General features: G+C 42.1%; 1 protein-coding gene across 1 annotated transcript in view; it reads left to right on the top strand.

Moving 5' to 3' along the window:
* The window catches only part of SVOP (SV2 related protein), a 62,687-nt gene that overhangs the window by 15,774 nt on the left and 21,214 nt on the right, over window positions 1-25,699 (top strand). The window contains exons 8-13 of the mRNA XM_011377833.1: window positions 6,739-6,863; window positions 17,764-17,827; window positions 19,736-19,861; window positions 21,616-21,744; window positions 23,699-23,772; window positions 24,284-24,310. Of these exons, the coding sequence (XP_011376135.1) occupies window positions 6,739-6,863; window positions 17,764-17,827; window positions 19,736-19,861; window positions 21,616-21,744; window positions 23,699-23,772; window positions 24,284-24,310 (545 nt within the window). The remainder of the gene's footprint in view (window positions 1-6,738; window positions 6,864-17,763; window positions 17,828-19,735; window positions 19,862-21,615; window positions 21,745-23,698; window positions 23,773-24,283; window positions 24,311-25,699) is intronic.

Below are 25,699 nucleotides of genomic sequence, written 5' to 3'. Positions count from 1 at the left end.
CCAGGCCTGTTACAACTGGCATGCCACAGACCGAAAATAAAACAGGATCCTCCATGGCAGGCTCTATACCAAGCATGATATGTGCATTAGCTAACCCCCACGACAACCAATGAGGAAGGTACTATCTTCACTCTGATTTTACAGAAGAGGAAACCGAGGCACAGGGAGTGAGCAACTTGCCCAAGGCCACACATTTTATAGATCGCAGAGCCAATCTCACTCTTCCTCATTCTAGACCCTTGTCTTAACTCTGATACTAGTGGCTTGAATCTGTAGGTGCTCGATAAATAAAATATGTGTTGGCTCAGTGAGTGAATGAATGTTTGAACGGTGCTGCACAGGGAGTAGACTCCAGCTACAGCTCCTCTCCTACTGTGACTGGGCAGTAAACACGTGGGCTAGCGGACACCTGGGAGATACTGACGAATAAAACCTCTGGGAAGTGGCTTGTGGCTGGGCCAGAAGCGGCAGGGCTGGGAAACTAACTGCAGCTATTGGAACTGAGAGGATCTTGGTTGGTTTTAGGGGCTGGAGAGGTTAGTTGGAAAGATGTCTCCAGGTCTCCCAAAGAGAATAAAAGCTGGATTACTCTGGCCTTCAGGTGGTAGTGTTCTAGACTCTGCCCCAATCCACTTTCCCACCCACTTCCTGTTTCTGGAGGGTGCGAGTCACTGCTTTAGTGATTTTCTGGTTGGAAAAAAGACCAGAGTGAGAGCTAGAAAGAGGAAGGAAGGGAGTGAGGAAGGAAGGAAGGAAGGAAGGAAGGAAGGAAGGAAGGAAGGAAGGAAGGAAGGAAGGAAGGAAAGAGGGAAGAGAAGAATTTCTTAAAATAAAATCGAGCCATTTCTGTGGTGGAGCTGAGCACCAGTTAAATAAACTGTAAACCTGTGGCTGTCTGAGGCTGGACCTAACATCAATCTTCAGGTCTATAAAATAATGGAAGGAAAAAGCTCTTCTAACGTCTTAACGTGGCTTCTTCCTAAGCAGACTGGGCATGGAGGTGGACAACTCATTCCTCTGTCTCTGGCTAAAAACATTTTTTATTTACTTGTTCTTGAGTCAAGTGTGTGTGTGCGAGCGTGCGCGCACACACACACACACACACACAAATGCAGGAACCTGCAATGAGGAATTTTACTGTGTCCCAAATTCTGTTATCTAATTGCTGAATACTGAAGCTGTGAGGAATCTAGGGGTAAAGGAGTAAAAATACCTTAATTTGGGGCCTGAATTTGCCACTGGGTGACTAAAGTAAGTCACTACTCCATCTTGGACCTTGGTTTCCTTATTTATATTAAAGGAAGTTGGATTAGATAGTAGCTGATATTAATAACTACCATTTATTGAATTCCCTAAACTAAAGGGCAAATGGGTTTTTGTCCCTTGGGTCTGTTCTAATCCTTCAGTAGAGGATGTCAGGAACATGAATTCAAGGAGTCAGAAGACTTTACTGATCAATCTTCTTTGTTTACCTGAAAAGTCCTGACTTCCCTTAGAAGAGTATATTTACCAAGGACAGTGAGTCATACAGTGCTCCCAGGAGGTAGCCCTCTAGAATATAGAAGTCTTCGTGTTTATGATGGGCCTCAGAGAAGAAAGCTATAAGCTTAGATTTTAAAAAGATTCATAGATGAGTTTTTAGTAATGCCATTTACTGAATCTTATGACTTCTAAACACATTTTGGCACCTTCTAGAACAGTGGTTCTTAGGGGGAGAGGGATTTTGCTTTCCCCTCTCTCCCCACGCTAAGCAATGTCTGCAGGTATTTTTGATCATTGCAACTGTGGGGAGGGGTGCTACTGACATCTAGTGAGCAGAGGTCAGAGAGTCTGCTTGAAATCCCACAGGACACAGGAGAGTCCCCCCACCACAAAGAATTACCAGGTCCAAAATGTGAATGGTGTTAAGGCTGAGAGACCAGGTGTTGAGAGGGAATGTACGGATAGTGCCAAGTTGCTGTACTGTGAAGAGTTCATTCTCCATCATCTTACTCCATCACCCGGAACTCCTCAACCTTCATTTCAGTATTTGCCTGAGGGGCTCATTTGGACAAATATTTCATTTGTCCATAGCATCATTGTGAAAAGCATAGGCTCTGAGGCCAGACGGCTCACATTCAAATCCCAGCTCCTTCACTTATAAGTTGCATGAGCTTGGGCAAGTTATTCAACCTCTCTGTGCCTCAGTTTCCTCATCTGTAAATGGAATAATAATAATCTTCCATTGGGCTGTTATGAGGAGTAAACGGGTCCTTGAACAGAGAGCTCTTGGCTCAGAGGAAGCATTTCATCGATGTCCATTGTTATTCCTATTATTTGCCAAACTCATGGTGCCAATACTGGCAATGCCAGTATTAAAATGCAGATGTGTCATCTCCAGAATTCACATTTTCCCCCTGACTTTGGCTGCAGGAAGACATAATTGAATTATCCCTTAGAATTCAGTTGATCAGTAGGACATCCATCCATCCCAAATAGATGAATCTTGAGGGGCTGCCTAGTGTGTTCCTCCAGCTCTCCTGACCAGCTAGCTAAATTCCACAGCCAAGGTAAAGCTAGCATGACTAGAGGCAGAGGAGAGAAGGCACCCCCAGATTTCAGGGCCCCCTCGTCCCCTGCATGGCATCTGGCCCAATGTCAGGGAAGATGGATCAGGCTCTAATTATAAACCTTCCCGAGAACTCCTCCAGGAACAGCGGGCGAAGGGGCAGCTGGCGAGTTTTAGCAAGTGCTGAAAATCTCCTCTTAGCTCCTTGATCTGCCTCAGCCCAGCTGGGAGGTTTCTGTGAGGGCGTCCACTGCATGACTTTGCAGGGAAATCATATATGGGGTTGGGACTCAGTGGGCCACTTTGATTCCTATAGAAGTTGCTGCAGTCAGGGGGCTATGGCGGCCAAGTAAATGATGTGGATGTGTGGCTTTGAAGGGATGGAGATAAATGCATCCAGGTTCATATCCCAGTGACCCTTGTCGAATGAGGTAATCTTGGGCAAGTTGCTTCACCTCTCTGAGCCTGTTTCTGCATCTGTGAAATAGGGTGCATAATAGTAGGGAGCTCATAGGGCTGTTGGAAGGATTAAATAAGAAAATGTATATAATACTTCAAACAGTATTTACTGATGCATGGTTAGCCCGCGATCAATGGTTACTGCTATTGGTTGAGATGCAAAGAAAAATAATTTTAGAATACAATCAGGTCACTAGTTCAATGTCTATAGGTCCATGTTACCTCTATTGAGGAAAAGGAAGTGACTAGCAGGCACTATATTTTTTGAAGATAGATTCAAATGTCCTTGACCTGTGACTATTCTCCTTCTATTTGAGCATGGTTGGAGAATACCAAGGTGATTAAGAGCCAGATAGCCCTGCAGGTGACTGAGCCATGCTCATGATGAAATCGGCATGCTCCTCTTGGGGATGGCAAGCCTGGCGCCTAAGTGGTAGTAAGACTTTTAGTTTCTTGGAGCAGGAGGTGGAAGCCTTTCCAGGCTGCAGGTTGCAAACGAATGAGCCATGGACTGAATATGGCCCACACATGTGTTTTCTTTATCCCATACAATGCTTCGTAAGATTTTGAATCAGTTGCCTCCATTTCAAAAATGACAGATTTGCGTAAAAATAGAGTTATGTTTTTTTTAGGGGGCTGTCTGGCAGCCTGGGAGCCACATTCTGTGATGGTAACTTTTGACCAGAGCTGAGTAAAGGCTGACAAGACAGGGCAAGTTGTCTTCCATTCACCCAGGCCCACCTGCTCTTGCTGCATTACACTGCATGGTGCATGTATGTTCTCTACTAGAGGTAATGGGGAGACGTCAAAGGCCCTAGAGGAGGGAGTGGCTCATGCACAGTACAGCATTTGGGGGTGAAAATCCTGGCTCCAGTTTTGACTCTGTTGATCCTCAACGAATCACTCAACTACTTCAAACATCACTGTAAAGTGGAAAATGAAAATAACAAACTCTTTCCAAAGGTCGTTGTGAGGATCCAGCATAATGATGTGACAGTAATTAAAAATATGAATGAAAGGTCCATGAAGTCAGAGATTCTGGTTGTCATGTTTCCTACTGAAGTCCAGAACAAAGCCCAATGCCTAGCAAACAGCAGGCATTCGATATATGCATAGCAAATGGATAAATGAATGAATAATAGTACCTTGACACACAACAGATGCAACGGATGCTCAAAACATGCATAGTGAACAAATGAGTGAATGCATGAATGATATATATCAGTACCTATAGTGGGGGCACGCAGCAGATGTTCGATACGTGTATATTGAATGAATAATATGTATCAGTACTCTAGTGTCTGGCATACAGCAGGCACTCACGACATGGTTATTGTTGAATGAATAACTGAATGAGCAAATTAATGAATGCATAATGTCTATGTATCTATTTCTAGAGCCTGGTATACAGAGGATACCCAATAAATAAATATGGAAGGAAGGGAGAGAGGGAAGAAAGGAAGGAAAAGGGAAGGGAAGGGAAGGAAAAAGAAAGGAAAAGAAGGAGGGGCTAACAATCTAAAAGGTAGAACAGATGTTATTGGGTAGAATAACAAGTGTACTTAATGAGAAGCACAAAGACATTTCTGCAGTGTCCATGGCCAGTGCTTAGCTAGGGCTTGCTGGCAGTGCCCATGCCTTTGCAATAACCATGACAGTACTTACACACGGTTGCTGAGTCCTCATTTTCTGGGCAGCTGGAAAGCCCCAGCATCAGCAGGCAAATTCAGAGCCAGCTGTAATCTGCTGTGATCCAACAGGACAGGTTGGCGTGCCTGTCTGTGCTGCCTGTCATGGAGGTCACTGGTGACCTCAATGGGTTGATGTAACTCCCAGTCAGCCCTGGGAGGGACACTTAGCTCCCATGCCCCAGTCTGGGTGCCCTCTTGTCTGCTGTCTACTCTTCTCCTGGTTTTCCTTTTTATTTTCTCTGTTGCTAATGATATCCTGTTTCTCATTCAAGACTCTTTGGGTTCCAGGGAAGAAAATCTCTATTGAGTTAGCTTAAGCCAAAAGAAAGTAATTAAAGTATATATGTGTTAGGTACCAATTTCATAGTGATGTGTTTAAGGGTGCAGAAATGTTGCTTTATTATTATTTCAATAGATTCAGGGCTTCCTACTTTAATAATTCTTGTCCTACCTGTTCTTTTATGTACATAATATCTTTCTTTGTATCAATTTTTTTAAAAATGAAATTAATTTTCTTTGGAAAAGAAACTTTATAGAATGTCTTAAATGGGAAATCAGTAACAATTGCCCTAAGGAAATATCTGCAAAGATAAATACAGTGAAAATAAAACTATGTTATTAAATTCTAGCTGGTTATGGTTGCCTCACTGCTCTCCCTGTTAAAAAGAGATTAATAAGAGTTTAAAAAGGTGTTTGAGACAGACTAGCACCACATGGATCCCTCCTTTTAGACATAATCAGAGGATTGAAGGTTGAAATGAAAAAGAAATCACTTTCTTGCAAGGTGATTCAAAGTTATTTAAAACATTCTCTCTACTATCTAAAATCATTTTCCAAAAGACCCCAAATCACCTGGTAGACCTTTAATTTTCCTCTCTAGTCTTTTTAATTCAGTTTAAGATGTTAAGATTTTAAAGATTTTAAATCATATGCTTCACACTTTTCCGCTAAAGTGTCCCTCGTGGAGGCTGGAGTGTAAACTGAACCCCAGACCTGAGAGGAGTGCTTCAGAGAGACGCCCGTCCAGAATGTTCTCAATCTCTGAGGAATGTACACTATGGCACGTAGTTCTCAATCTTGTCAAACATAATGTCCCCTTTATTTAAAAAAGTTATTAAAAAGTTTAATAATGTTTCTTAATTATACAGAAATAATTTCAAAGATGAAATAGCCACTCACATAATGGAAATAATAAATCACCTATAATGGCCTGTAATATGAGGAAGAACATTTTTTAAATAATTAATAAAATAAGATTATTTTTAATCGTATTTTATTAATTGTAAATGTTCATGTTGTAAATGTTCATGTACAACTCTGCCTAGATAATAAAAGGAAGGAATTAATATTTGCCCCTGATTATAAAGAAGCTTGTATTTAACTGAATCTTGTTGGTGTTTTTTTCTTTACATTTGACATTTGGAATAAGATTCAGTTGAGTCTATTCATAGATATGCACTGAAGACCTGTCAGTGCAGGCAGATCCCGAAGTGTTCCCTCAGTGACTCAAATGCCACATACAGCATTGCCATTGACAACACGGTTTTCTAAAATGATGAACAATTTTGTAAACTTCCAGATAAAACAGAGCACAGTCTTCCTTTGATTTACCTGGAAGTTGCCTTCCTAAAAAGTGTAGTATATTCAAACTATAGCCAAAAAAAAAAAAAAAAAAATTCTGTTTATATGTAGAATAAAGTGAAGATCTAGGTGCAAATAATCATCAACGGAGTTTACAGCTGTGTGACTGCAAAGTGAGAAGTTCGACTCGAGATGGTGCAGGATGCAGTTTCAACCCAATAAAGACATCTAATATCTCTGGGCCCTGACTATTAAATGCCAATCATTGGGACAATGCCCCACAGTTTTGCCACATACTCCCTAGGGATTGGCACTACCCATATAGAAAACCCCTGGCATCCACTTGGCTGTGTGGGTTACCCGTCAACATGACCCTATTAGTGACTTTAAACATGTGTGGGGGCCATGTGACCTGGAGGTGCTGAGAAGCCCTGTGACCTGGTGTCTCCTTCTCTGCAGGGGCTGAAGGTCAGCGTGCTCTGGACTCTGTACTATGGCATTCTTAGTGCTTTCGCACCTGTGTACAGCTGGATCCTGGTGCTCCGGGGCCTCGTGGGCTTCGGGATCGGAGGGGTCCCCCAGTCGTAAGTAAATACCCAGCTCTGGCCTTCCAGCCAGGCAGCCAGTCAACTGTATTCAGGGCCTCGAGGGATATAAAGATGGCTATGCCAGGGCCTCTGGTATCAGGAGCTATGATGTAACCAGAGAACAGTATCATTATCAGAACTGTCATGAGTAACAACAACAAAAGCAATACAATAGCTGGAAGATCATAAATGTGAAATAATAATAAAAATAATAGATTTAGCACAGATTGGACATTTCTCTTTAACACATCATGGCAGACCCAAGAATTATTGCAATCTCCATTTTACAGTTGAGGAAACTGAGACTCTGTGGGTGAAATCATTTGCTCAGGTCACGCCGTGTATAGGTGGAGCTAAGAACCCCAGTTTATCTACCTACAACATCTGTGCTCATAGTATGTATGATGCCTCTCTCTCCCTTCTAATGTAAGCCTGAAGCAGGGCATGGGGCTAATGATTTGTGATTAGGTGTTGTTTTGTGGTTGTCACTGGTGAGATGCTGAGAGTAGTCAGAGTTGTAGGAAGAAGTCACTCTCTCCTGGGAGTTTGGGGAATCCTAAAGCAGAGATTGGCAGATGATGGCATGCAGGCTGAATCTGAAGTGCTGATTGGTTTTTTAAACAAAGTTTTATTGGAACACAGCCACACTCATTTATTTACATATTACATTATGCCCATTTTCATGCTATAGCAACAGAGTCGTCCCAGCAGAGACTCTGTGTCCTGCAAACCCTGAAATATTTCCTATCTGACCCAAATATGTTGGCCCCACTGTAAAGGATGATGATAGCCAATATTCAGTGTTTATTAACAAGCAGGTGCTATTCTAAACAGTTTTTCCAGATTATCTCATTTAAGCCCCCCAATTTCCCTATCAAATAAATTCTATGATTAATCCCATTGTACATATAAAGAAACCGAGGCACAGAGACATAAGTAACTTGCCCCAGGGGACATAATGAAGAAGAGGCAGAGCCAAAATCTGAACTCAGGCCCTCCAACTCCAGATGCTTGGTTTCTAACCATTGAATTTTACTTCCTTGCTATTAAGAATGTAAAGGATTTGGAAAGACTCAGAAGGGGGATTAGGAAGATATAAGCTATTTCCTAGGAAGGAAAATGCATGAAAAGAGGAAGCCATAGCTGAGTCTGAGGAAGGCTAACATCTCAGTTTAATTAGCTTGTTGGGGTGACATATACGAGAGCTGAAAGCTGAGGTCAGACAGATAGACCAGGATAAGCTCGTTAAAGCCTTGAATGCCAGGCCAAAGGGATTGTCTACAGGCAGTGGGGAGCCACTGAGAGTTCATGAACAGAAGAGGTGATTCAGAAGTGTTAATTGGCAGTGGTGGGTAGGATGGGTTGGAGGTAAAGAATCCTACTACAGTAATTTAGGGAAATTTTGTCACAAAGATCAGGTCATTCCCTTCTAGTTTATTTATTCATTCAACCAATATTTCTTGAGCACCTACTATGGCACAGGCCTACGCTAGGTGCTGGGAGTACAGCAGTGAGCAAAACAGACATGGCTCCTGATACAGGTTGGGATCCTGGGAAACAGACCCTGAGATAAAGATTTGTGTGCAAGTAATTATCGGGATAAACATCTGTAAGGGAGTGAGTAAAGCGTGAATGGAAAGAGGAAGAAATTGAGTTGCAATGTGGTTGCAACAGAAGCCTCAGCTGATTCTGTAGAGGTTCAGAAGCTGGGATGGACCTTTAGAGTTGTTCCAAATTGAGGCATTGAAGCTGGAAATTTGTGCCTCATATCAGCCACATTGGATATGGGCTGCCCTCAAGGAGGGAGCTCTTAGCAGGCAATGCTCCTGGTCATTCCAGAGAGACTGTGTGCCTCTGTCCTAAAGGTTGAATCCAGGTTGTATATCACAGCATCCATTACAGTTCATCCCTGGCACTTCTTGGAGGCACTTACTTCATATTATATGTTCACCTCATCTGGGAATAGCTCCTTCAGGATTCTGGTTGGTCTTTTTCCTGAAAAGACTTATAAGAAGATGGTTAGTGAGAGAAACTATGGCCCCTGCTAGTGCTTCTAGCTACATACCTATAACCAGTGCCTAGCATCTCCTTCCTCTGTTACTCATTCTAGATTCCCCTCACCTTTGCTTAGCACTTCTACTGATCTACCTGGTGGTTTACCTGGTGGGGTAACTCAGATCCCATGCCTGAGGTCCCTGTTCACCATGCTCTTCTCAGGCCATAGCTGCTGCTTGTCCATTTAACACCAAAATTGGATGGTCTGTCACCTGGGTGCCTTATTAGGTAGCCCTAATACCTCCTGATACTCAGGATCAATTCTTCAGACAAAATGCTGACTCTTTTTCTTGCCTGCTTATTTTGTGGCACAAGGAACCCAAAGTTAGTAGATGGCAGCTGTTGCTTAAAGTCTAATGGGACTCTTGCTATGTCCTCTGGTAGAAGCATGTCATCTCTGGGAGCCAGGACCTCTAGACCCACAGAGCCTAGAAGTTGTAGGATAGAGGAAGTACAAATTCCCCCAACTGGGTCTTTGGGAATAATGGTAACAAAAGCCACTCCTACTTCAACCCTTTGATTTCTAGAACCATGTATTCTTTCTATACAGTACTACATAATGGTCATTGGTTGAATGGTGTATTGTGTCCTGGAAACAGTGCCATCTCCAAGCTGATGCCTCTATTGCACCTTCAAAAGGCTGGTCCATCACTCTCTCAAGCCAGCAGCTTCAAGGTGGCAAATTTGATAGGATCAGTATATTCCATGGTCATATACCCACTGCTGCATCTTCTTTGTTATAATTCGGCTCCCCTAGTCCAGTGCATTGTTATCTGGGACCATGTATCAATGGGCCAAATACTTTGAAAGCCCTCAGATAATGGTGCTGGCTGAGACCCTATGGGAAGGAAAGGCAAACTAATACCCAGAGTATGTGCCAATTCTGGTCAAGATGAATCATTGCTCCTTCTGAAATGGAAGGAGTCCAATGTAAATAGCTTGCCACCAAGTGACATGGATGGTTCTGTCCTGGGAGCTCCTTGTTGATCTCTGTTGCTAGAAGATTGGCCTTAGTGGGTGAGGATCTGGGCATTGCAATCTCTCCCTCTCAGGGTTAATGGTTTGGTGATTGACTTCTTGAGCCTGTTGAGTGTCATGACTGGGAAGAGGTGATTTAGAAGAGTAATGCTAATGCTGAGGTAGTGTGGCTAGACCATTGGATCTGAAACCTGACTATCCAGTTTCGAATCCTGACTCTGTCACATAATAGCTGTGTAACCTTAGGCAAGTCACTAAACCTTTCTACATCTTGGTTTCTCCATCTTTAAAATGGGGGTGAGATCAGTTAGAATATCAAATGACGATACATATAAAGTGCCCAGGACAGTGCCTCGATAAATGTTAGCACGCATCTGGTCTGTTGAAGGCTTTGGTAAGAAGCTCAAGTGTCACCCTGATGGATGATGGACACAGTGTATAATTGTAGACAGAACACATGGGAAAGGGAGGAGGTGTGACCACAAAGAGTTAACACAGGATCAAATCCCCAGACTCTTCCTGCCACTTGGCTGGAGGAACAGTGAGTAGCTCCTAGTTCTCAGTCCTTCCCTCCCTTCTCCATTATCGATCGATCCCTGCCAGGCTCTACAGAGTAGGCATTTGACAAATTCTTCTGGATCTGGGAGGAGCTTAAAAACCACTGGGCTTGAAGCAGAGACCATTAAGCAAAGCCCACAAATCTGGGCTGGCAGGGGCTTGTGGCCCATTTGTTCTACTTCTGGCCCAACTCCAGGAATTCCTGCAGACACTAGCCACTAGCCCCATTCATGAGCCATTCATTGACCAGGGGACAGTTGTCTCCTAGTGGCTGGAAGAATACCCTCACAGAAGTACACATTAAATTTCTTTCCCAGGGATGCTCAGGTAGTTGACAGCAAAGCCAGCCTCGAAACAGCCACCTGGATTTTCTTCCAGGTGGGAAAGGAAAGGAATTAAGTATTCAGAATGTCCACAGAGATTCTTGTTCAAGATGGTGGAATGAAAAGAACTGTTTTTTACTTCTTCCTCCACATTTTCTGGAAATGACATAAAAGGCATAAGAAATAGAATAGATCTTTAGTAGTACTGGAAAACAAGAAAAGAATGCCATCAGCAGACCAGAAAATTTGAGGAACTTCTGGAAAATTATAAGCAGATAGGATTGCAATGGCAGAGTAGCTAGAAGAGAGAAAAACCACCTCTTAAAATTGCGAAGAGAAGAGATCTTTGGGGAGAGAGGACAGGGCAGCCAGGAGAATGAAATAAGGGACACAGAGCAACTAGAAGGGCCTTTACCCCTTATCGTTATGTTGTGAGGGTCTTCAGCTTTCACACCTGCTCCCTACCCCCGCACCCCAAAAGTCATGCCTCCCCATTAAGATGTTCATTTATTGAACATTACTATGTCTTTCTGTTTGTTTATTGAGCTATTAATACATTGCAGGCACCAAGCCATGTGCTTTATACACATAACCATTTTAAAACTCACAAAACCTTAAGACATACATATTATTATCTCCATTTTACAGGTAAGAAAACTGGGACTTTAAAGTAGTAACATGCCCAGCATCACGTAGTTAGTAAATGGCACAGCTGAGATTTAAACATCATCACTTGACTCTCCAAACGTATTCTCTTAATTACTCAATCCTATAGCTTTTTGTCCATGAGGTGAGCAAATGAAAACCACAGAATTACAGAAGAAATATTTAGCCACCCAAGAGAGCCATTGGCTTCCCAGCACTTTCACTCCATCTATTTACATAAAAATAATTGTCTTAATTATGCAATGTTCTTATCTGGTTATACAAATGGCTCCCCTAAGTTCATTATTTGGAAACATTTAGTTAAGATATTTTTATGTAATTAAATATAACTAAGAGTTTCCTTTCATTTAGAATAGCTTTATCCAATTGCACCCCTCGCAAAACCAATGAGCAAGATTTTGCTGTATAATTTTATAAGCCTAACAATTAGAAGTCCTTATAACGTACTCTGAATTTCTAGTATAAATACAAATTATAATATTAAAAATTTAAAAATTGTTTTCTTTTCGTGTTATTGAGATATAATTGGCATATATCACTGCATAAGTTTAAGGTGTACAGCATAATGACTTATGTATCTTGCAAAATGATTACCTCAATAAATTTAGTTAACATCCATCATCTCATACAAATTATATTATTAATGCAGAGCCTGTCCCTCTGCCCTGATCTGTGCTTTTCTATATCCTGCTTTCTTTCTCTCTCTTCTTTCTTCCTTCCCCCAAAATATGTTTTCACATTGGTTCTTGATTATAACAACAATAACATTAATAGTGATGATGATGATGATAACAGTGTTAACTAGGTGCTAACCAAGTGCTAGGTACTATGCTAAGTGCTCTCTTCAGACCACTTCATCTAGTCCATTGAACAATCCTTTTACCCCTATTTTACAGAGGAGAAAACTGAGGCTAAGTGACTTGCTTAAGGTCAGATGGTTATTAAGTGGACTGTAGAGGTTACCTTTCGCTTTGTAACGAACCACATGTGGCTTAAAACAACAATATATTTAACTAATGATTTGGCAGTTCAGCTGTTTGGCTGTTCTGGTCTTAGTGGGGCTTACTCATGTGTCTTCAGTTGACTGGTAAATTAGATGGGGGCTGGTTAGGCTAGTGTGGCCACAGCTGACTCCTCTATGCTCCATAAGCCTCCCATCCTCCAGCTGGCTAGCCCAGGCACATAGTCACATGGTACCTGGGCAGGGGTCCCAGAGAGCAAGCAGAAGCCACAAAACCTCTTGAGACCCAAGTTTGGAACTGGCACAACATCACTTCTGCTACATTCTATTGATCAAAAGCAAGACACCAGGCCGAGATTCAAGGGATGGAGAAATAGATTCTGGGTGGAGTGAGCTGCAAAGTCACACTGCAAAAGAGCATAGATACAGGAAAGAAAATACTGAGGCAACTTTCGCAAACCATCTACCACATGGAGAAAACGGGTTCAAATCCAGGTCTGTCTAATGCCGAGGCTCTTCCATTTGAACAAATCTTGGGAAAAGAGTTCTCAACTTACTTAGTCAGAAGGTCCTGGAAACGCATCAATATTCACTGGGTCTCTGTTACTGATTTGGAGGTGATTCTGGGAATGTAGAATGAGTGCTTCTGAGAAGTTCTAGTCTCTTTAATTAAGGCAGGACAGAGAAATCACATTTAGGATATCAAATAATTCCATTTTCTGTCTGTGAAGGAGCATTAAAACGGAAGAGACTTTACTTCAAGCAAGGGTTTAAATGTAACTTTATTTTTATCATTACAGACAATACATTTTTGTTTTAGAAATTTTAAAGAATGTAAATAAGCATCAAAAAAATGAAAATCGCCTCTAATTGCACCTACCGCCACACACACACACACACACACACACACACACACACCCCCGCCCACACACAAATACAACATACGTGGGCATCTGGGCACATCATTTCTTATTTCCAGTAGAGGGTGCTGTGTACTTCAGCAGAAATGACACCTAAGACGCTGGGATAGAAACCTTGGTTAACTGGCATCGTACTTGCGTTTTAGCTTCTCTCAAAGATGCATACCGCCTGTTCTACCTTGAAACCTGCCTCAGAAGTTTCTTCAGATTGGTGTCTAGAATGAGCTTACTCACAAACCTGTCCTTGGAACTGCTCTTTCCTCCAAAGACTAAGAAGAAATGCCAAATGGAGATCGCAGGTCATTTCTTCCCAAGCATGTGATCCAAATGGCAAATCTCTAATTGCCAAAGCGCTGAAAATGCAATTATTCACAGTAGGGGTTTATTTACACCAGTATCAGCTGCTTTTTGGCATTGCTAATTACATTGCTCATTCTTTTATTCTTCAGTGTGATTGTAATAATCACCATACTTTGGATGAAGATCAAACAGCTCATTTTCATAATGAACTGCTATGAATAATGGCCAAGCGTGGGGCACAACCATTACGGGAAAGGATGTTTCTTGTGGCATAAGTTGCAAAAACAAGACATTGAAGACAATCTAAATATTAATCAACAGATTTTCAGCTGTAAAAATGTCATGTGGTAGATCTACTATGTTAACATGAAAAAGTTTCCAAACTGTCTTATTGGAAGCAGATCCTGACACAGATTCAAGAGCAAGGACAGTCAACACTTGAACAGCATGGGGGTTAGGGGCACCCACTCCAGCGCAGCTAAAAATCTAAGTGTAAATTTTGACTCCCTCAAAACTTAACTACAGTCAGCCCTTCATGTCCGTAGATTTTGCATCCTCAGATTCAGCCAAACATGGATGGAAAACAGTATCTTCTATTCATGAATAGGAAACTGCTACTGGGAATGTGAAAATAGTTTTCCATCTCTGGTTGGTTGAATCTGCGAACGTGAAACCCACAGATGGGAAGGGCTGAACTCCATGTGTAAGTGAACTCACCTGGTTCAAACCCACGTTGTTCAAGGGTCAGCTGTAATAGTGTCCTCTGGGAGACCACAGCATACATCTCCAAATTGTCCCATTCAAGGGACAAGTTGAGGGCTGTTCCTAGGAAGTTTAAATTCTTTGGCACTTCTGGTCTGCCACGCAGGGTAGCAAAGCAACTTTTAGTGATCAGAGAAAGCACTCAGGGAAGAGTTGGCACTGGCGACTGGAAGTTGGAGTGGCATGCCAGGAAGTAGTAAGAGTCAGGGCGTTGGATGGGTGGAACATTGATAGTATGCTGCGTGTGCTAAGAAAAGAAAGGGAGGATGGGAGGAAGGGAGGAAGGAAGGATGGAAGAAAGAGAGAGAGGAAGGGGAAGGGAATTGAAGAAAAAAGAAACATACTATGTTGCTGAAATGTATTTATTTACATAGAGAATAGCTGGAAGGTTGCAAAACAAACAGCTGATTATAATGGCTTTGAGAGAGGGGAATAGAAGAAAGGTTATGAGGAAGAGGAAGGACCATCATATACTCTGTATATTTATGTATTGCTACATTGTTTTACAATGAGATGCATTCATGCGCTACCTCTCTAACTTAAAAAAAAAAAAAGGACTGCATGCTATAGGTTCATAATAAAAAGAAATCCTTGACATCTAAGGACAGAAATAGCTTTGCCCTTAGGATATGATTTTTGCATGATTAGTAGTTTGGCTTTAATTTGGTGGGGGGAACTAAACATGCTTCTCAATTTATTGTTACTATTAATTTTAAAAAGTAATATAAGCACATGTTTTGGAGACTAGAATAAAATTTCAAAGAAGTCGCTAATGGTGATCGTTGTAATCTTTTGCAACCTCTGTAATCTTGGTTCCTGTTTTCAGAGCTGAGTTAATGAAATTACTAATGGTTTTTGTGGAGAGATACTTATAGGAATATAATTTGGAACAACTTTTTTTTTGTAAATTGCTTTGATATATATGCATACATGTATATATACATATATGTCAAAAGTCTTAAAAATAAGCACACCTTCTGACTCCAATTCTACTTATGGGACTCTCCTAAGGAAACCACATGAAGACAAAAATTTCAACCTAAAGATGTTTATTGAAGTATTGTTTACAATTGTGAAACCATCGAAATAGGCAAACGAATGATGAGCTGTATAATATAGACAGAACCGGGTTAAAATTTTGGCTCTTCCACTTATTAACTTACTAGCTGTGTGATCCTGGTCAACTAGCAACTTATCTGACATAGACAGATGTTGATATGAAGATGAGGGTTAAAGATACACACACACGCATTATGGTAATTATAATTACCTGCCCTCATTGACTTGCAATGCTTATTGAGTAGAAAATCCAGGTAAAACATCTAGAATAGTGTTTGGCACATAGTAGGTCCTCAATAAAAGTTATTATTCATGCATATGATAGAATATATGTGTGTAAGAGGTTTTAAAATAGCATGGAAATATTTATAAACTGAATAAAAAATAGGGTTCAGAATTCTTGAGTATGATCCCAACTCTCGGGGAGAGAAAGCGAGAGAACCAGGACAGAGAGAGGGAATATAATAAAATAAACTGTGATGTGAGACTAGACGACATTGACTTTTACTTCGTACTTTTCTCTGAATAGAGTACACATGAATTACAAAAGCCTCAGCCTTTATTCTGATGCTCTTGAGAATTCTTTCTTTTCTGGACAGAGGTGCCTTATATCGTAACCCTAAGAAGGGCTTTTACTAGTGACAGAATTGTTTCCAAATCTCTATGGTATTAGCAAGGCCGATTTTTAAAGAGATAGATGCTCTGCAGGGCAAGGTGTAGGCTGGGTTCCATAGAAACAGACAGACTGAGGCAGAGATTCTTGTACAAGGAATGCTCTTAGGAGGAGCCTGTGAAAGAGTGAACGATGCAAGAAAAGTGAAGGGAAGAAATTAAGCAAGGATATGGTCTCAGGTGAAGTCTGGACCCAGCCTGATCCCACAGGGAGTTCAGAAGTGTTCATTGTTCCACACGGTCTGTCCTACCTTGAGGTAGGGAGCATGGGTCTTTTGTACCTAACATCGGTCTGCAGCCTGCCCTCTGGAGAAGGGCTGTAGCTCCCAGGTTCCTCTGTGGTAAGGCAGCTTAGGACTAATCCTAAGAGAGGGTTGCAAGGATGAGCCATTAGCAGCAGCAGCTGGGATGTAGGCACACTGACCTAGTAAAGGGGTTTCAAGAGGTTGAGATAGGTCACCAGCACCATGTGCCTCAAACGAGTTCATGGAAATTAGCTTCCTTCTACCCCCACCTCCCTTATGAGTAGCCAGGAGAGTAACATGAGGCCACTGAGTAGCTCAGATGCCTAGCTTAGGTGGGAGGTGAGGGGAAAGAGAAGGCCTCCTTTTCCTAGCAAAATGGAAGGCAGCATGAAGGACTGGTCTAGAAGTTCCTTTCTCTTCCCAGCCTGTTGAGAGGCTGTCCAGTGGCTGAGGAAGTGAAAGGGAGGGGAAGGGAGTATGGAGGCATGGATGGGGGAGGCTTCAGTGCAGTTAAAACATTGGTTATGTTGAGTAAACAAGTAAATTGAGCAGATAAGTAAATATATGGAGGACAACGAGACCTGGATTTCTCAATGTTGGAGAAGGGAATTACCAAACATTGAGACTAGGAAGATTAGAAAGAATCTAACCTGCTGGTTGGACTAGAATTGAAAGTACTAGTATGCACTCATTGTTTTTTTTAACACATATACGCAGATAGATATGTGTAGAAACAGATATAGATATATGGTGTGCGTGTGGGGCAGATGCATGGGTGGATAGCTGGATGGATGGATAGATAGATAGATAGATAGATAGATAGATAGATAGATAGATAGATAGATAGATAGATAGAGCGAGTGAGCTCTTAGCTGTGTCTACTGTGAGGGCTTAGAAATGACACATCCCAATAGCAATTAGCACACCCCAATCTTGGTTTCTAAATACCATCCTTTGCCAAAAGGAACCGTCACAGAAAAGATCCAAAATCAGACTGGCAAGAAACCAAGCAGCACTCAGAGAGTTGGAGAACTCAGGTTTATTATGCTGGTGGTCCCAGAGGAGCTAGCGCTCTGAAGATCTGGGCCCGGAGCTCAATTGCAACATTCTTTATATAGACCCTTTTTGGCATGGGCTCAATGGCAACAATTATTAAATTTGAGAATCATAAGGGGAGTTATTTAAAAATGTAGATGCCAGAACACCACCCCTAAGAGTCTGTTTTTGAGGGTCTGGGATGGGACCTGGGGATTTACATATAAAATTATCATCCCAGGAAATTCTGATGTAAGTGGTCCATAGCCCACACTCAGAGGAATGTTGACTGAGAAAAAAGGTGTAGCAATCTTTCCTCTCAGTCTTGACCTTAATCTCTTTTCTGTCTCTTTATTTTCCCAGGGTGACGCTGTATGCTGAGTTCCTTCCCATGAAAGCCAGAGCTAAGTGTATTTTGCTGATTGAGGTAAGGAGGGTGGCTGGGTTTCTGGAGAATTCTCATTCTTTGGTAGGAGGTTCTCAGGTGTCTTGAGCCACATGGCAAGGAGAATAGTTAAAAAAAAAAAAAACATTAACAAACTCAGTATGCAAAGATTTAAATGGATCAGTTATATTGATTTTGACATGGTTATCTTAAAATACGGGTAAGTTCTTCAGTTGACAAGAAAATTCAATCTACTGTCCCTTTAAAAAATGCTGGCAGGTGGGTGGTATGTCTTTCTTGAACTGGAAATGGTTTTTACCTGAAAGTTGGGGTAGCTTGAGTGGACCAAACTCCTCCCCTGCCATATTATCACCTTCCACCCCTGTGTTTACCCAGATTCACCAGTGTCTTGTCTGAGATCTCTGTTGTTGGTCACCTCTGTGGCCTAGTTTGCCTTAAAACTCTCATGGTCCAGCCAGTCCCTCTCGAGACCCCCTTCTACCAGGGTCCTGTTACATATTTTCCAACTATGATCTGGAAGATCTCAGGGCAAATACATAGCTGGCCTCTCTTCCATGCAGTAGCAGAATGGTTTATTTGTTTCTGCTGAACACTAATGTCCACAGTGATGAATGTGATGCCCCTCTGACCTCCTCAGTCACCATGACCACATTGATGATACTGATCACATTGACCCCACAGCCCAACTTGACCATCCTGACTTCATCCAACCCCAACCAGTCAGGATCGTAGTCAGCTGGTTCAAATAGGTATGGATGAACCAGTTGTTTAAATACTGAAGTACATCTGTGACAGCTGACCTTGAGCCCTGACTACCCCTCATCACCTGACACCTTGTCCTCTCTTAGAACTCCCTCTAGAACTCTTCATGATTCTCACCTAAAGAGTTAACTCCTGGCATAGTCATGGTGGGGAATGGGGGAAGTGTATGACCATTGTCCATTGGTCAGTGCTGAAGGTGTCTATTCTGATTGTTCAGTGCTATACCAGTAGTTAGACATTTTGACGATCATTCTTGTTTGTCAGCAAAGAAATGGACTGTGGCTTATTTAAGCAAAAGAGGATTTAGGAAGGCTCTTGGGGGCTCCTAGAACTGTTGGCGTAGCTAAGGGACCAGTTTTGGAAGGGACAATAGTTGTTGAGTCAGGGTGGCAGCAGAAAACAGCATATTCAAATTAAGATAATTTGAAGAGGGTTCCACAAAGGAACTTTTTATAAAGTCCTTAGAGGAGTGTTACCACCCCACGCCTGGTGAGGTAAAGGGAGGGAATAATTTGCAGGAAGTGTGGGGAGTGAGCTGTATGGCGAGGGCTGTTGGAGGGCTGTTGGGTGGGAGCTGGAGCTGTGACCTTCAGCTGAGGGATGCAGCCAATCCATGACCATTCTGCAGAGAGGAAGCCAGAGGAATAAACAACCCTCCCTCTCTGTGGGTGTCTTCGTTGGCTGCACCCAATGAGAAGTCAGAAGACAGGGAGCCTGTATATGCAGTCTGTCCAAAAAAGGATCGAGAGTGACTTGGTGAAGCAAACAGAAGATATTCAGCCCCACAGGGGGCAGTTCTAATAAAGCTATTGAGGCACTGTCAAGCAGGGGAAATGGATATCAGTAGACAAAAACTAACATGTCCACTGTCATATTGGGCTCATACAATATTGATCATATTGATCTCCTTAACCAGAGCTGCCACATTGCACACTCCAGTGGGCATCACGCAAGTATTATATATTGTGGATGGTTCCCTCAGGAGACGGATAACATGCAGGCTCTGGCCGAACCATGTGAACCACAGGAAAAGTGATGGCCATTCTGACCTCGTGGACCTCAAGAACCCCTTACCCACATGTGTTATGTTGTCTACAAAGACCTTGAAATTGCTCACTGTGTTGACCGCTGCTGTCCCTATCACTGACCTCCATTCTCTTGTGCCAGGTGTTCTGGGCCATTGGGACAGTGTTCGAGGTCATCCTGGCTGTGTTTGTGATGCCCAGCTTGGGCTGGCGTTGGCTGCTCATCCTCTCGGCTGTCCCGCTCCTCCTCTTTGCTGTCCTGTGTTTTGTAGGTATCTTTTAATAGATCTTAACCTTTGCTACGTGACATCCTGCTGTTCACTATATTTTGGTGGGGAGGGAGTGGAGGAGGCCATCGAAGCCACCTTTTAAGATTATTTTTTTTTTAAATCAGGTAATAAGACAGAGAAACAGGGCCTGGGGTATGTCTATTATGGGGTACTGGGTTTCCTCCAGACAGACACCGTTGGGATGTTCTTTAGGGGGATAGCAGGAGATGGGGGATACCTTGTTCCCACCACTGCAAGATCTACACTTAAAGTGACTGTATTGGAGTAGTTCGGACTCTTAAGTTTCAAGTGACAGAGACCTAATCCAAACTGGCTTGAGTAAAAGAGAAATAAACACATGACAGAGGATTAAGTAACTGGCTTCAGGCATGGCTGGATCTAGGGGCTCAAATGATCTCTACATCTCAGCTCTGCATAAACTGCACCCCCCGCGCCTGCAATGAGATCACCCTACACATGTATCATTTCATGTGTAGACTGCATGCATGAAACACTTTATAGCCAGTGGGCCCCAAAATAAGCCTTTAGGTGGGAAAGTCTCATCTGTAGTAAATAATGTAATAATGACAATAGGTATCATCTGAGTAGCAAGCTGTATGCTAGTTCTTTACATGCATTATCATATTTATTCCTCCCAATAACCATAGGAGGTAGAACTATCTTGGTTAGGATGACACCAGCTGCTGTAACAAATAAAGCCCATACATTCAGTATCTTAACACAGTAGGAGTTTATTTCTCACTCACATAACAATCCAGAATGGGTGCTCCTGTGTGGCAATATGATTCCCACACAAGGTTTCTTCCAGCTTGTAGCTCTGTCATCATTTAAGGCTTCGGGGTCATCTACTTGTATACTCGCTCCTTAAAAACCTTGGCCAGGAATATTCTGCTCATATGTCATTGGTGGAAGCATGTCACATGGCCTCGCCTACATGCAAGAGGGACTGGGAAATGTAATTCCTGACTGGCAGCCATATTCAAGGCCAACTTTATACTATGAAAAAGGAAGCATACATTTTAATGGACATTAGTGATCTCTATTCCATTTTCATTTTACTGAAAAGGAAACTGAGGCTCAGAGAGGTTGATTGACTTGTCAGAAGACACACAGCAAATAAGAAGGTCTAATTTGAACCAGATCTTCTTACTCCAATTCTCGTACTCTCTTGTTTCACAGATTGCTATTTGCTTCTTTTGATAAAAATATATTTGTCTAGTTACTTGGGGTTGGGACTCTATTAGATTTAAAGGTCTGTTTTTTCTTTTTTCTGTATCTTAGAGTAAATTTGCAAGATAATGCTGAACATAAGTGAGGTATAGTTTCCTGAGAGGTGGGGATGATAAAGATGATGGTGAGAGTGGCAGTCTTTCTTTTTTTAGTGGCAGTCTTAATGTAATTCAAACTCCACCTAGAACTCTGACAGTGGCACCAAATAATAGTAGTAGGAATGGCAATAATAATAACTATATTAACCTATTCTAGCCACTGTGCTAAACACTTCATCTGGATCATCCTATTTTATGGATGAGGAAATGGAGGCACAGCGAGCTCAAGTAATAGCTCAAGGTCACACAACCAATATACTCAGTGGCAGAGCCAGGATTTGAAGCCAGTCTTCTGGCTCCAGAGCCCCAATCCTTAAGGTCTCCACGCACAGATGAGTGTGTGGCTGGGACCCAGTTTTCTGTTCCACCCTAAACAGCCATGCCTGGGTCTCCTGTTCCCACAGTGGCTGCCTGAGAGTGCAAGGTATGATGTGCTGTCTGGGAACCAGGAAAAGGCCATCGCCACCTTAAAGAGGATAGCGACAGAAAATGGAGCCCCCATGCCACTGGGGAAACTCATCATCTCCAGACAGGTCAGTGCCTGGCCCACTGACTCTGCGGCTTGGTGTCCCTGTGCATGCACGGGTGCTGGTGTGCTTGGGTGGGGCGTGCATGTTTGGGTGCTCATGAGCGAACACGGAGTGGATGAGGGTGCACTGGGCAGGACCTGCAAGGGGAATTGGGCAACTCCAATCTGTGTATTTTCACCGCCAAGTGCCAAAAGTGTCACCTAGAGAATTTAGCCAGTGATTAGGAAAATGTAATGCAGTGTCCGCTAATGGATCCTGTAACTACTCCTGCTTCGTTTTAGCCTTTCAGCGCTGATGAAGTCTGCTTAGCAAATCTGATAGATGGGCAAAGGGGGACCAAAACAACAAACAAACAAACAAACAAACAAACAAACAAACAAACAAACAAAAACACATTAGAAAGTGATGCTATAGGATTAGATCCAGGCTGCCAACCCGCGCCTCGGTAGACGCCCTTAATAGGTGGTAGTGTATCACTCTGGATGGCAACACGGTCGTGGAATCCACCACCGTGAGAATTTGTAATCAACTTTCCCCTGCGCAGGCGCACCGCGCACTTTGCGGAGAAAGGAGACAGAATAAAGAGTGCACCTCATCCATGAGACATACCGTTAAGCAAACAACAGATCCTACAAGGCAATTATATTTTAAAATAAAATTATATTTCTGATTGTTTCTATATTATGCAAAAAGAACTGAGTGGAATTTTACCAGATTGAAAGGAGGGGTCTGGCATGGTCTGACAATGTGCAGGCCAGGAGTCACATCCAAATTCACTTTGGGAAGCATGATGAGCCAGGAAGGCTCCAAGGAGGTGGTGAATCCTGAGGCAAGCAAAAGAGGAGAGAAGGGCTTTCCAGAAGCAGACCAGTTTTCCGAAAGCAGATTTTCCTGAATTAACATGCCAGTGTATTACTTTACCGAAAACATGTTTTGAGAAGAACTTTTAAAAATATATTTATTAAACAGGAATATATTCTCCCGTGTACATATTAATATATTTATTTATTAATGCATTCTTTCTATAAATATTCCAAAATATAGTCAATAAATGCAAACATTCTCAAATATATTCAATAAACATGTTTAATGGTTGCTGTCTTTTCATTGAAGACTGTATTACAAAAGTATTTTTTTCATGAAAGACAATACTCATAGGTAGACTAAGCAACGTATGACCTGTAATCTCTTTTCTTTTCATTTTTAACATGTTTAAATAAGCATTTCTTAAACTGTTATTTAGAAAAATATGTTCATTAAGTATACCTAAGAAGAATATAATCAGTCATAGAATATATTTTTAAAAGAACATTGTTATGGGTGAACACACAATGAAATATATATAATATGCCTTACTGTTGAATTGTACACTTGAAACCTACCAGATTTCATTAACCTTTGTCATCATAATAAAAAATAAAATAATAATAATAATAAAGAACATTGTAAGGCAAAGGTTTTATAAATTAGCAAGTTATATGAAATTAGCAAATAGATCATTTAGATAATCAATCTTTTGGTGAATTGGCTGTTAATGAATTGATTGTCAGCCCTTTAATTTTTGATCTAAAGTTGGCTTTTGAGGGCAAGGCATGAAATGATTCGATACTCCTTGGACTGGTGTTCTGCTCCCTGCATCCATGGGACCACCTGAGAGGCCTCCGGGGGGCCAAGCCCAAAGGGTCTGCTTCCCAGGTTCAGGATTCCAGGTTGGGGTGCAGAGTGTGGAATGTCTCCATCCTTCAAAACCAAGCCTCTGGACGTTACTGGGTCCTGGCCGGAGGGGCCGAGTCGGCTACACTGGGCTAGGGAGCTGAGTGCCCTGGATTTGAGCCCTGAGTTCTCTGAGCCCGGTGTCCAGGCCACCAGAAACCTCTCAGCCTGTCTCCAGCCACCAGCCAGGGCCCACACATCTGGAAGAGAAGAGAGTAAACCGCATGTTTTTGTCTCGAAACAGGAAGACCGAGGCAAAATGAGGGACCTTTTCACGCCCCATTTTAGATGGACAACCTTGTTGCTGTGGTTTATATGGTAAGAGCTATTTCTCAACATTTTGTTCCCTTTTATCTGTGCCGTTTGGAATTTTGTTTTAGGACGAAGCACAGAGAACTTTTTGATCTCACGCAGCGTTTGCAAAATTCAATAGTTTGCTCATCACTTTCCTGACTTCTGTTTTATCCAGATATCACCTGTACTATTATTTTCCTAGCCTTTTTGTTTAATTCGACTCACTCTTTACTCAGATAAATGTGTTTTAAAAGGAAACTTTATATGTCTGCTTTAAAGAAAAAAAACCCCTTAATTTCAGGCCATAAAAGACACTCTTAAAGATGAATACAGTACAAAGTAGCTAGGCTGATGGTTTGCCAAGGCACTGAGTGGCTGTATGTAAGAGAAAGAGACAGACAGAGGGGGGAGGTGCTAAGGACTCATTGACATGAGTAACTCATCACTTAAGATTAGGATACAATCAAAACAATTGAAAGGAAACTTAAAACGGAATTTTTTTTCACAATGAGTTTTCATTCCCATGCTGTTTCAGTTCCCCTCTCCGCCCATATCACCTTAGGTACCATCAGTGGCACAGGGCCCATATTTTGGGAACCACTGATTTGGTCAACATGGGCACTCTTACAACTTTCAGTCCCAATCTTGCTCTACTTTTCTTAAATGACAAACATTAGTGGGGGCGGGAGGGGGCATTTGCAGAGAGAAATTACCTTGAACTCCACACCTAGTCAAATTTCAGCTATTCTTCCAACTCTCTTTCTATGCAACACTAACAGTGAACAAAATTGGCCTGGGTAAGGCTCTGTGTTCTGTTCTAACCAGTTCTCACCTTTCCTATTCATCTTTGAGCAGAGGTGCTAATTAGCAGGGAATGTTGTCAAAATGGTCAATTGCAGCTGGAGAGTAGGGAAAAGCTTTGATAATATACAGAACCTGCTCCGTTTACAGAACTCCATAGGGAACTCTGCCCCTGCATTCCTGAGAGCTGAATCAACTCACCAAGCATTTATTAAATACCTGCTGTGTGCCCAGTACAAGAATGGTGTCTGCAGGATTTTTAAAAGCGAATGTGTCTGGGGGAAGAGAGTTGAGGATATCTATCTTTGAGTGCATGCGATTCTGCAGAGCCAACACTACTCAAATACCGAAGCAATTAAGTAGAGACTAAGTTTAGCACACTACAGAAATCACTAAATTTGCCGGTTCATATTGTAACCCAAAGAAATTAATCATTAGTGTCTGATTGTGACTGAGTTTCCACATACTGTACTATACAGGATGAGGACAGTCTTGTCCTACAAACTTGAGTATTCTGGTTCCCGACGATGCAGGACAGAGCAAATTCCCCTGAGTGGAGGAAACTCAAGCCCTTCTCCACTGAGAGAGAGTTTTTAGCTGAACGCAAGGAAGAATTCAAACGCCCGCGAGTCAAAAGGAAAGTTTATCAGAGAAAGTTTATCAGAGAAATGGTAATGCATAAAGCGTGAGAGAGCCTAGGAGAGACTCAGAGGGACACAGAGAAACAGAGACAGTGACAGAGTAAAGATACTGAGAAAGGACCGAGAAAAAGACACTGAGAGGGACCCTGAATGTCCAGGAAATTCAGTTTATATATCATTCTTAGTTTCTATGAATTACACTTTAAAGACTGTTTACCCATTTTCCTTCGATGGTATGGACATACAGTGTGAAAGGATAAGAGCAGGTAGCAAGAAAAGGTAAGAATATGTAGCATGAAGAGCCTGCTGGCAATTCCATAGGTTCCTTGTAGTTTCAGCCATAGGGGATGAATGATTTTATTTTGTGTCGGGTGGACTTAAAGACTCTGTTTTCCTGTTTAGCAAGCCCAGCAGAAATTTTTCTTTGTTCTGTAGCTTTCCTGGAGTCGGGCCGTAGGGATGATCAGCATATTGCAGTCTCTGAGTATAGCTTGATTTAACATTTTAGT

Source organism: Pteropus vampyrus, unplaced genomic scaffold (genome assembly GCF_000151845.1).
Source record: "Pteropus vampyrus isolate Shadow unplaced genomic scaffold, Pvam_2.0 Scaffold322, whole genome shotgun sequence".
Lineage (NCBI taxonomy): Eukaryota > Metazoa > Chordata > Mammalia > Chiroptera > Pteropodidae > Pteropus > Pteropus vampyrus.
The sequence above is the reverse complement of the archived record's forward strand: the minus strand, read 5'-3'. Positions and strand labels throughout refer to the sequence as shown.